A 13428-nucleotide genomic window follows, 5' to 3' on the forward strand; every position below is an offset into this window, starting at 1 on the left:
GTTGAAGGGCTGATCTTGGCAGGTTGTAAAGTTAGTTTTAAATGTATTATTAATACTAACAGAGAAACAGATGTAGGATAAAATGTGTAGGAAAAACCACTGGTTGTTCTAAGATTTCCATGTATCATTAAACTTTACAGTATCCAGTTTACAGCATCATTTAATCGTTTTTGTGGCAATATATATATATATATATATACAAATACATATATATATATATTCATATACATAGATACAAATACCTATATACATATATATATATATATATGTATATGTGTATATATGTATATATATATATATTATATATATACATATATATATACATACACATATACATATATATACATATATATATCCATATATACACATATATATCCATATATATATATATATATATATATATATATATATATATATATATGGATATAAATGGATTTAAAATTATGTCGGACATCATTTATGACAATATTATGGCATTTAAGCTCTAAAACTAAAGAACAAACCATAAATCTTTATTAATTAAAGCCTGTGAGACGTGTCCCCTTAGGAAGAACAATCACATAACCACAACTTGGATCTACTAGTAGTCCCAAGGACAAAATATAAAACCTGAGGGGATCGCTCTTTCTAGACTTTGGAATGAATACATTCCTGTTTCTTTGGATCCTTTTAAATAGTGTTGTATATTTGTTTTTTATTATCTGTATCCTTTAATTAGGTTTTTGTGTATTTAATAATCATGTTTTACTTTTCATGCTCTGAATTCTCGAAGCATGTCGTGATTTTTTTAAGTGAAAGTTTCTGTATAAATTTGAAAATGTACTTTCTTACGTAAAGTCGTATAAAAAGGTTGTTGAGCGTTACTTCCTCTCTCCATCTCTGTGGAGAGCCTGAAAGCAGAAGTCCATGCTTCTTTTAATTATTTTCACTTAAAGTTGGCGAATTGGATCAAACACTGTAAAACAATGTAATATTCAGCCTGGGTTGCTGGGTTTAAACGTCTTTGAAAATAAAGATGCATGTAATTTAAAGTTAACAGAACATATGAACTGCAGAGGAGTATAAACTAGGAGAAAACCAAAATGTTTAGCTTCCTCCCAAAACAAAGCTCCACCTTTAGTTTAGGGTCCATCCAAAAACTGCTACCTCTTTAACAGGGCCAGTACTCTGATTTGGACCTGGATCCTACAGGGGTAGAAAGAAAAACGGACCCAGAAAACTACAGTAAAATCCATTTCCCTGCAGTGGAGACACACCTTTAAACTATAGTTTATGTTGACAGAGCCAGACGAAGGGATTAGATTGTGATGAGTCTGAGATCACAAAATTTTACAGAGACCAAACTTCATGGAAAAATATGTATAAATGCATCAACTATACTTTTTATTGGTCAAAGTTTTCAAAATTGGAGATCAGATATAGGCCACAAAACTCTGTGCATTTCTACTATATTAGCTTTTCCTCAACGAATATAAGAAACTGTTAACAGTTATCTATGGAAGTAAAATAGTCTCATTAGAATCAGACATGTATTAGACATTGAATTTATAACACTGAGTGTTTAAGTTAAAGGGCAATTTCACCTCAGTTTTCATTACCTTGAGCATCTTTAATCTGCTTCAACTCAAAAACTACACTACTTAGACACTTCAGACCTGGACTAGATTATTCTACACTAATAGCAGAATCCTGTAAACACAATTTGGGATTTGTGAAAGCTTTATTTTATTTTTGAAAATTTAATAATGGGCCATATCAGCTACAACTGAGAGCCAGCTTCGTCGTTTCCTTCTGGGTCAAAAGAAGAGCCTCTGCAGAAGCGAACTGGTGAGTCACGTGATCAATTTGATTGGCTAAAAGCTGCTCGACAATTCTTCTTCTTGGATATTTTTTGACAGCAGGCATCCAATGTTAAGATGCATTACCAGCCGCTTGACACGAGTCACCACGAGGTGAACACATTTGCAGGTAAATGTTTGCAAGCAAATGTTTGCAGGCGAATTTCTGCATTTAAATTTTTTCAGGCGAATTTTTGCAGGTGAAATTTTTGCAGGCAAATTTTAAGTACAAAGAAAAAAAACTAGAGACTATTTTACTTCCATAGTTATCGGGCCTGACTCTGGGTGTAAGAGCAAGAGTACTGTGAGGAGGCTATGGCAACCTGTATATGTCACTGTAACATACTTGCTACTGAAAAGTTATTTAGTGGATAAGGGAGGTCTGCATCCTGAGGTTTCTCTTTGTAGCCGATGAAGGAGCCGTCTGTCTTCAGCAGGAAGTAACGTGGTCGCCAGTTCTTTATGTATTCACCTGGAGAGAGACAAACAAACGCAGAGAGAGGAAGAGAAACGTAAGCCTAGTTTGATACTTGGTGCAAACAAAGTGGAATGCAGATTGTGATGCTGGAGGAATGAGTGTTATCAGGGGTTATAACAATTAATCAGTGTAATGTATGGAAAGTGGGATTAACAACAAAAATAATGAGGTGGATGGTTTAAATGCTGATTTTATTCCCCGGGCAGTTAAGAGCCGCTCAACTGTCATCTGTTCTGAGGATATGACACACACATTTACACACTGTAGTATTTACACGTACACAGATACACACACACAGCATCTCTACAGCTCCCACAACGCCTGCCAGATTCAGATCGGATTATCGTGTAAAAAATGAAAAAAAAAACATGTTTACCAGTGCAACACTCAAAGTATCCCTGCCAGAAACATCATCTGGCTGATACATGGGCAGGTGTTGAGGTGATGACCCCTCCACACCCACACACAGCACGCACAGATACACACAACAAACCGCTGGTCAGCAGCAGATGATGTGACATGAGACAAAACAAGATTACACATGAGGAATTATTCTTAGACGTCAGCAGGAAAAACGAACATCTGCTGGGCATCTGCTGATAAATTACTATCCAACTTTGTGTCGGCGCTGGCACTGATGTGGGACCACGGCCTTTTTAGCCGACCCACAAGAGGATTACATGAGTGTCAAACACCACGCTGCGGTGGTAGATAACACTCACCAGGAACATGGAGGCACATGTGGGTTATATTGCACACTTATGTGGATTTACAGTAGTTTGAGAGCTATGAATACAAACGGAGAAGATGCTGTGCACAATTCCCCTAACCCATACCGTGATGTGCAAAAGTATTTAAAACCCTAGATATATTGTTTTTTTTTTTTACATTTTATCACATTGCAGTCACACACTTCAGTCTATTTTATTGGGATTTTAAGTGAAAGACCAAAACCAAGTAGTGCATAATTGTAGGAGAATTATACATGGTTTTTAACATTCTTACAAATAAAAATCTGTGGTGTGCATTTGTATACAGACCCATAAGTCTACATTGTTGATCTGCAGTGACAGCTACAAGTCTTTTGGGATTTATGTATATACCAGTTTGCTCATTTAGACACAAAAACCTTAGTCCATTGTTCTTTGCCAAGTCAGAGTGGACAGAGACAGTTTGTAAAGAACAACTTCAAGCCTTGAACACAAATTCTCAGTTGGACGTAGGTCTTGACTTTGACTGGGACATTGTAGCACATTAAAATGCTTTGAAAGCATTTCACTGTAGCTCTGGCCGTATATTTAGAATAGTTGCTGTGCTAAAACCTGAATCTATTCCCCCAGTCTTAAATCTCTGCAGCCCCTTACAGGTTTTTTCTTTCAGGATTGCTCTGTATTTTGCTCCATCCATATTCTAATCAACTCTGACTAGCCTCTCTGCTCCCCCTGAAGAAATGCATCACCGCAGCATGATGCTGCCACCACCATGTTTCGCTGCTGGTGTGGCGTTTGCGGAGTGATGTGTAGTGTTAGTTTTTTGTCACATGTAGCATTTTGGATTTAGGCCAAGAAGTTCACATTTACTATGCCCTCTACAAGGGTTGCGGCAGACTGCAAACGAAACCTCCTATGGTTTTGTTTCAACGTTTGCTTTCCTCTTGCCACTCTTCAATAAAAGCCAGTTTTATGGACTAAGGAACAAACAGTTGCCCTGTCGACAGGTTCTTCCAACTGAGGTGTGGATCTCTGCAGCTCCTCCAGAGTTACTGTGGGCCTCTTAGCTGCTTCTCTGACTAATGCTGTCCTTGTCTGGCCAATCAGTTGCAGGGTCATGTCATTGTAGATTTGAGACTTCTAAGGCATTCACAGAACAGCTTTATTCATACACAGATTAAATTACTGATATTGGGCTTTTAGACGCAATTAATTGCACTGGATTTTTTAAGGGCATCAGAGTAAAGGGGTGTGTATCCCATTCTATCCACTACTTTGTGTTCCTCAAAAGGTTCACTGAAGTTTGTGGTTGTATAGTGACACAATGTGAAAAAGCAGGGCTATGAATACTTTGCCAAGGCCCAGTAGAGTACACAACTGATGTAATACTGACACACACACGACAGTAATGAAATAGCTCTTTTAATTAAGCTGTCATTATTTTTTTTGGACATTCAGTAGCACTTAAATGCAACATGTGAATACATAAATATTAAATCCAGATCGCATACATGCATACTCATGGCTAACTCACAAAAACACTCTGACCAACTTATTTCAGTTAACTCTCAGGGAGAAGCGAATATTCAGAGTGTGTGTCTGTGTTCTATTTGTGACATCCATTTAAAGCAGAAATGACAGCAGGCCGCACTCGTTAACACGTCGCAGGAAAACACCTGCTCCGTTGAAGGAACCATGCGAGCGCGGGCCCCGCCAGTACCTCTGGGTGCTGGTGAGGATGCACGTGTGTGTGTGTGTGTGTGTGTATGATGGTGTTGTGGTGACTAGAATTAACCTCCATACAGGGACAGAGGGACACCAGAGAAAAAAAGAAAAACACACTGGTGGGTGCCAGTGTATCACTAATGCTACAGAATCACACCTCTCCTCTCTCCTCTCTGTTTTTCACAAATCCACCCACTCTCTCCTGCTCTCCCATTTCCTTCCCCTGTTCCTTCAGAAACAAAGCATATTCTTTGGATCACTTGCTACTTATAAACAGAGTACCGTGAGAGGGGTTGGACGGGAGGGGTGGAGAGAGGCATAAGGAAAAGGGAGAAGAAAATATTTTTAAAAGCAAGGCAAAAACACAGAGAGGGTGAGGGCAACTGTGAGTAAGCCAAAATAAAATATTGCACTGAGGATAACAAACCAGTAAAAGACATAGACAGACAAAATTATTAGAAAGTTCACGTTAGATTCCCTGGAGAAGGAATAAAAGTGAATCCTTTCTAGCCGTAAACTCTAAAGCTGACTGAAGCTATCATCTGGAAAGGAGAGACTTTCCTTGACTGCAAACTGGATTGCAGGAAGATGGATGGACTGTCAAAATGGATGAGGATGAGGAAAAAGTTGAACTGATAAAACTATTATAAACTGGCTGCAACTACTGGCTCGCTGGTCCACGTCCAGCCATTTCTGTGAGTCAGTTTCTGGATGAGGTGTCCAACCAACGGAAGCCTGTGGTTGGCCGCTTCATCCCTCAGCTGTCCAGTACAACTGAAAACATTTAAGCGATCCTTATGGCCAGGCCAAGCTACTGTGCATGTGCATGTGTGTGTGTGTGTGCTCCTGCGTGTCCACTGGGGGTGGTGGGGGAAGGGGCAGCCAGGGGTGGCACAGACGGAGAGACGGGACGGACAGTTGTCCATGCGCGTGCTTGCTGCTCCTAACAAACACAGCGGCGCGTGTGCACACACACACATACACACACACACACACACACAGTCTAAAAACAATTCTGCTCCAACTCTCCGTATGATCCAACGGTGTTCTGTCAAGCTATCCCGTCTTGGCCCTGCCTGTAATGAGTCCAGCGAGCTCTCCCACTCTGGACAGCTTGTCTGGGGAGCCACATGTCTCTAGTTTGGACTGCTGGAGAAAACAGAACAGCCGGTCTCCTTCCCACACCATCTCTCTCAGACTCCTCACTTCACTTTCATTTAGTTTTCTGCACAACTTAACTTTTCCCTTTAGGCCAATTAGAAAATACTACACTGTAAAGAAAGGAACAAACCATGTAGGTGATCTGAAGGATGAAAAGGGCAGAGGACTTTCAAGTCCTAATTGTTCAAGTAGTTCAAAACAAATACATCTGTTTTCAGTAGAGGCTCCTGAATCATTTCATTGCTATTTTGTACCTCTGTAGTTGTGATCCCTTTGTACCCACATGTGTCAGGTTGCGTACCTGGGACGAGTTCTTGCATGTTTCCATGGGTATCTTCATGATTTATTGTTGGTGATGAGCTCCATGTCGTTGAGGTTGGACAGTCTCCTTGCCATCACCCTAATCTTTAGCTCCCTCCACTCTATCTCCAATCTATCAGATTTCAGTTGAGATTCTGGCTGTGCTGCTTCAAAGCGTCAACATTAACTCCAGTCAGAAGACACGTTTGAAAAATTACATTAAAACTAAATCTGCCAGGGGTATGAAGTATTTTGGGAATAACTGTATACAGTAGGATGAGTAGAAGGGTGTGTAATTATTTTAGGTTAGAATAAAATTACTTGTGGGCTCAAAATGAGGGCACAAATTGGCAAAGGGGCAATAGTTGAGATTCTAGTTGAGTGTTATTGATAGGACACTGCATCACTAATTGAGAGATGTGAATGCTCTAAAACATAAAAAAAACTACATGTCTGCAGTAAAACAAGAGAACTAAAGAGGTGAACTCCTTACTTTTACGTGTATGTGTTTGAGAGGCACAAACTAAGCCCTGCAAACTGAGCCAGGCTTTTTAGAAGTCATTTCGAATTTCTAGGAAAAAAAAAATCTTCCTGGCACATCTTCCAGTTGCAGCTTGTGGATTTAGCAGTAAGAGGCAGAGATGAATCAGCTGTGACTGCGTCTGTTCCAAGGTTTCTGATTGGAATTAGAACAATGCGCTCGCTAACTGTCACTCAATTAGCAGACCCATTAGCTGTTCACTTCGGGACAGAGGGGAGATGGCGAGATTGAAATACATAGAGGACAAACAGGAGACAGGTACACATGACAGGGCTGAACTTCAGCCAGCACAGTGAGAATGAGGCACACAAACTCGTGAAAAGTTAACACTTCCTCCCATTTGCTCTGTTTTACACCGAGTCCTTCAGGACACCAGGTACACCTCTGTTCTCCCTGTTTAATGTGTTTTAGCTGAAAACACGACGGACCAAAGCAGGAAAAAAAAAGCCATAATGACAATTAAATAAATAACTCCGTAACTATGTGAGCTCACCAGCCATTTGTTAATCAACCCAAACAGGGATTTAATTTAATGCTTTGGCCGAGGCAAGAGCTGATATGCAGATGGTGCAATAGACAGGGCTGTGTGACTGGCGCTCTGGAAGCTGGAGAGCTGGTTAGTGGTGGAGTACAGAGGCAGGCAGAGGCGGAGATAAGGGTGGATAGAAATTCCTGCCATGTTTGAATGCATGGAGTGCCCAAACCCAAATAAACAACAGGACACGCAAACGGCACAATTACAATCCCACAAATTGACATTTATACCCTATTTCAATTAGCTTTACAAATCAGGATATAAAAACATTCCTCATTCCTTACCACATAAATACAACCTGAGATGCACATTTTTTATTGTTTCACAAAACAAACTTAATGCAAACGTAGATTACAAAAACCTAAGAACATCCTGTTTTTGATTCACAGAAATTAAGGACATAAGTAATGAATATATATATTCTACTAAAGACAAGCACCCAATTAACTGATTATCAGCAAGCAGGAGCCCCTCTTTGCTAATAATGAGTCTTCTCAGCACAAGCACCTCCTACTAATTGACTGGCACAGAGGTGGAGGGCTGATGGTTTGGGCTTACTTTGCTTTCACAGGACATAAAAATCCTACAGCCATTCTCTAGATCAGCCTGTGACCTCTGAACTAACAGTACCAGAGACTGGCGACCCCCTAAAAAGAACATAATTAATTCATTCTGTATTTATTTATTTAATAAATAAATAAATATAGAATTTCATAATTTAATGTTATATTTAATTGTTTAATAATGCATTATGCAATAAATTATTTAATAGTACATTTAATTGTGCTTTTTTATTTATTTCTTGATATATTCATTTTTTAATTGTGTCTGACCCCCGCTTTAGGAACCTCTGCTCTAGATATATGGTCCTCCAGCTGTTGTACACGTACAGGCCATTTACCATTACTCAAAACAAAGTTAGGCATGGATGAAATCAGTTCTTTAAATGGTAAATATGAATAATTAACCTGCAATGTTGAGCTAATAAGCAACAGCCAAAAATAAGGATTGTTTCACGAACATTAATCTGTGCTTCATCAGAAACCTTGCAAAAGAGAACATTTTGAGAACTTCCATATGAGCTGATCAGGACAAAAGAACCAGGAAATTGTGACGGTGCCAAGAAATGTTGTGTTTCACTCTTTGAAGTCGGATCAAGGAGCAACATTAAACCCAACTTTACTGTGCTCTACTGCCAAGTTGGAAAGCGGGTGGGATGTCCTAATGGATATGTTTATTGACCAGTTGTACCATGCAAACACGGTGGCAACGTGCTCACTGTAAGAATGTTTCATGTATAGTACTCCGTTGTAATATATTAAAATACAAATCATAAGGAGCGCAGACAATTTGCTTTTCCCAGCTTTTATTAAATAAATAACACAGTTGTAGTATTTTATATGTCTTTGTTTCCCTTGCTTGGTATTTATTTACCTACAAAACGTAAGAAGAGTATTTGCTTTTCATATGACTGTACAAAGAGATAACAGGATTAAATCATCCACTTTACTCTAGTCAAGTAAATACTTACATATATACACATCTTAAGACTGCACACAAACATTTTGGAGCAACTTCAGGTAAGCAAAATTTTACACATTTGGAGAAATCCACAACATTTCTGGGCATTCATTGATTTTTGAAACATTTTATAATTTAATTTTAGTAACTTTTTTGTATTTTTTTAATAACTTGTAAAATGACACACAAAATATGCTACGATTGAAGTTCAGGACAGTTTCAGAAAGAAAACAGTCAAGGTGTATGTGGGACATTAGATGTACATTAGGCAGATAACTACTGTGTCAAAGGAGTGAAGGAAGGGGGAGGTAACTGTGAGCAGCGCAGGGGGTGAGAGGTTAAGAAAGTGAGGAATTGTACATTAAGAGGCTTGGGGAAGACATCTGTCCCATGGTTTGTCCATGAAGGCCAGAAACAGGTAGAAGCTCATGTTTCATGCTGCTGGGCAGTTAATTTGATGACATTCCAAAAACGATAAAACCTAAGGAAAAACAAATATCCTTCTCGTAGCGTTTCCGCAGTGAATAGCTATGTTTTCAATGATATGACTGTGTGCGTGACCCCAACACCAGCAGTTTTAACTCCAGTCTGCTCAGACATCTTAAGGCGAATCCAGCTTCTTCAAAGTCAATCCACTTAAAGTGCATTAGTCTCATTATCACATTGGGACTGGACTCAAGCTTGTTTGTATCTGCGTGTGTGTGTCTCTGTGTAAAAGCTTTAAATACAATCACAATCCCTGACAGTATCAAAGTGTAGCTGCCGGATCTCCTGAAAACTCAAAGGGTGTTTTTGCGCTTACATAACAAGACAAGATTCAAGGAAATAAATTCACTTTGAAGGAAGAAAGTTTATTGCTAACGTTTGGACACTACTGAAGTATGAGAGGAGTAAAATGCTAGAAATGGGAATGACAAAGGTAAAGGTTGAGCTTTAGAAAAAAATTCAAGAAAGGCCTTACTGTACGCTGCCAAGACTATGATGGTTACAGAGAGCTGGGACAGGGCAGCATGGCCAGATTGAGTGAAAACCCATGGGAGTACTGCCATCCCTTAGGGGGCACTAGGAGGTTTTATCCAGGCAGCTGCACACAGCCAGAGTCTCCTGGTAGTCTGTGCTTGGTGCATGCACACATACACAAACCCATGCATGCAGGCTGCCCTGGTGCCCCTCTGCTCCCCCAGCTGGTACAGGAAGAGGTGCTCACACATGCCCTCATCCATACACGCAAACTGGAAAGATAATACAGATTCACAAAACTAAAAACTACAATTATATTACCAATAACACAACAACTTCCATTCCCTCTTCTTTCTCATACGTCCTTTGGAATTGTTCCCTACTCTTATTTCCCGATGCGTTTGTCTGCCGTAGTACCTCTACAATCCACTAGATGGTGGTGGCTCCTTGGACCAAGTTAGCCACTGCTGTGATGCCGACACAGAGCCTGAGAGTGAGTGACAGACGCTGCAGCCAAGGCGGTTCTCATCCTAATCCTCTCACCGTACTGATGTGTGTGGGGACAATACATGTAAAATGCTGTCCCTGAATGACTGTCAGTTTGTGTGGGTGTGGGCATTTCTGCAAAAAGACATTCAGTCATTTTAAATCTGCATCTGTGTGCCTTTGTGTGAAGGAGTTGCTTCCTAAAAAAACACAGCATTACTGTGGTGTTAGCATGTTAGCATCTTAATGGAGGGCTGCAGCTCAATGGCGCCTGTGCCAGACAGGAGGCTTTAGTTACCTAGATAAACAGTGGGCGGGTGAAGGTCACTTAACCAAGGCAACTCCAATCTTGTCATCACACTTAATGACTCTAACCACATTATCTCCTTTTTCAACCCAGTATAACTAAAGAAAAACAAATTTGACAGTACTTTTCTTTTCTTATAATCAATTTTCTAAAGCGTAATTAGTTAATTACTATTAAATCTGATGTCAGAGTCAAGGAAATTGGTTCTTACTGTTGGCAACTGTCTGATTCAGGTAATGATTGGAATCAAACAATTTTAAGCTTAGACTGCTGACCAGCTGGTTGGAAACTTAAAAAAAAAAGAATAATTAAAAAAATCTGATATTTTTCCTAAAAGCAAATGCAACACATCAGGCAGCTATCATGCTCTGTTCTGAGAGTTTGACATAGAGTCAAAGCTAATAATGAGGGATTTAAAGATGAAGTGAGGAGATGGTGAGAAAGTATTTGCAATTAAACTATTTTTTCAACGACATTAAAAGAAATGTTTGGGGCTCATTTAGGCTGAGAGTGAGAGCAAAACATTTCAGAACGTAGCAGGAAGGCTGAATGCACGTAATTCTATTATATCCTGCTGAGGGTTTCATTCTTCTTGTCATGGAAAATGTTGGATTTGGGAAAGCTTCAGCCCTGTTGGAAATCTCCCCATTAAAGCTGAAGATCTATACTCTAGAGTTTACACACGAGAACTGCTGTTTTAGTAATTCCTGCGGCATTACTCATGCTCATCGCTAACAAAAGATTAAGCTTCAACTCTGATTATTTAATGTTAACTTTAAAATAATAGTAAAACCTTGTTTACAGTGACTGCTCTCCTTCACGCCCTGTGAGGTCACATTTGCTCATAAGATATGTTCTTATACTGTGTTGTTCAATAGAAATCAGGATTAGCTGAAGTCCTTTCGGCAAGTCAAAGCTTTGAAGACACCAGAGAACAGGAATCGCCCGTGAAATTCTGATCAGTGCACCTCAAATGATAAATCACATCATCATTTGGATCAGAAAATCAAAAATGCTATTGACATTTAACAGATACTGTTTATTCCATATGATGACCCTTCAACAATCACCCTTAATTGTTGTTTTTTTGGTCTGAGCTCTTCTGTTTGCACAGGTCGGTCCTGTAAACAAGGACAACAAACCAGGACTCCCACCAGGGCCCAGTCTGACCTCCTGTGAACTACATGCTCATAACAAGCCCAGCTCTTCACACGTTACAGAACTGTGGCAGCTCTTTGCAGCCAGTTTTCTCACATATCACTCAGGAATTCTGAAAATAGGCCAAAATAAACAAAACAACTGTTTTAATTATTATATTTTTACAAAAAAGTTTGAAAAAGTAAAAGAGAAGATACAGTCAGCACAGATCGAAAGGCTCATACAGTATTATTCCGAGCAGGGATACTCAGATTTTTCTCTATGGTTAATCCTATCAGGAATATTAAATACATGGTCAGTCAGATGGTCTATTTCCCTGGCATACACACATCTATCAAACCACCCACATGCTAGCTAGCAAGGCAAACGCAGCTTAGAAAAAGCATAAAGACTGATCTGTTTGGACGTCTTCTAGCCTATCGAGAAGGTAAAAATACAATCTGAGCAAACCAGAACAAAAAGCCCTTGCATTTTAACATGTGATAACATTAGGAATGCCATGCTGCTTGTCTTCAAAATGCAGTGAATCCAATGCGATTAGGGAAGGAACACACAGCCAATGAGCTGGCTAATCAAATTGCATAGATTGCTGGTTTATTGCCTTTTTTTCCTCTCTCTTTTGGAGAGTTCTGCATGTTGGCACCATTGATTTTTTTTTTATTTTACATCATTGATGTCTACATTAAACAGTTTATTTATGCAAAATGCTTCATATACAGATTTAATGGCTAAAATAAAACCACAGCATCATTTATAAAATGAAGGGACCTGTTGAAAAGAAATCACTTTCAACCTAGGCCATCCGCTTTTCTGTTATAACCCCTTTCACAACAATTTGTGAAATCCAGTTTGACTCCAAATATTTGTTAATTTTCAGTTGAAGAGGGTGAATGAGGCTGGCGCTGTTCACATATGAATATCATTCCAATGATACTCCGAAAAACAAGAAAATCAAGGGTTGACAAATCATGCTCTGTCCAGTCTTTTGATTTCATTCAGCAATTATTACTTGCACACATTTATTTGCGGTTCCCCATTTATTCTGACATTCATATTCAAATTCTCATTTCTTGTCTTTGCCTCATTGGATGTGGAACCATCCAATCAGAGAGCCAGAGGAGCGCAGCTGGACAAATCAGTCAATGAGAAGAAGTGACATCAGAAAAAGAAGGGGAAGGTCAGGCAGACAGGCTGACATACACAGCTGTCTAACTATTGCCTACAACAGACAAGCAACATGGGGGGGGGGGGGTGTATGTGTGTGCATGTGTGTGTTGTGGAGCCCAACCCTATCCAGTTGAGCAGTGGTGAACAGGTGCAAAGCTTTGTGCCTAGATGTGTGTGTGTGTGTGTGTGTGTGTGAGTCACCATTATTCCAGAGTGGCCCTGTATTATTAATTCAGAATCGCTGGGCTGGGGCTGTGGGCAGCAGCTGGTCTTGCGAGTGCCTGCGTGTGCTTGTGTGGACAACATAAGACCCCCTCTGGTCTTTTGTGAAGTCCCCGTACTGCCTACAGACTTCAACCCATGCACATGTTCACACAGAGTACACTCTACAGAGACAAATACACACACACACACACCGCACAATAACCAAGTCCAGTTGGGTAAGAGTAAACAATCAAGTGCCATACCCCAAGAATTGTCAAGTGCACCGCCTCCCAGCCCATACTTGCCGACACACAAACCAGCCCAGTCGTGCCTCATT

The 13428-nt window shown here is 39.8% G+C and overlaps 1 protein-coding gene across 1 annotated transcript in view; it reads right to left on the bottom strand.

The window, feature by feature from the left end:
- Positions 1–13428, bottom strand: part of LOC124858601 (RAC-gamma serine/threonine-protein kinase) — a 73353-nt gene that overhangs the window by 36410 nt on the left and 23515 nt on the right. Inside the window, exon 3 of the mRNA XM_047350657.1 lies at positions 2185–2310. Coding sequence (XP_047206613.1) covers positions 2185–2310 — 126 coding nt within the window. The remainder of the gene's footprint in view (positions 1–2184; positions 2311–13428) is intronic.

Source organism: Girardinichthys multiradiatus, chromosome 22, assembly GCF_021462225.1.
Source record: "Girardinichthys multiradiatus isolate DD_20200921_A chromosome 22, DD_fGirMul_XY1, whole genome shotgun sequence".
Taxonomy (NCBI): domain Eukaryota; kingdom Metazoa; phylum Chordata; class Actinopteri; order Cyprinodontiformes; family Goodeidae; genus Girardinichthys; species Girardinichthys multiradiatus.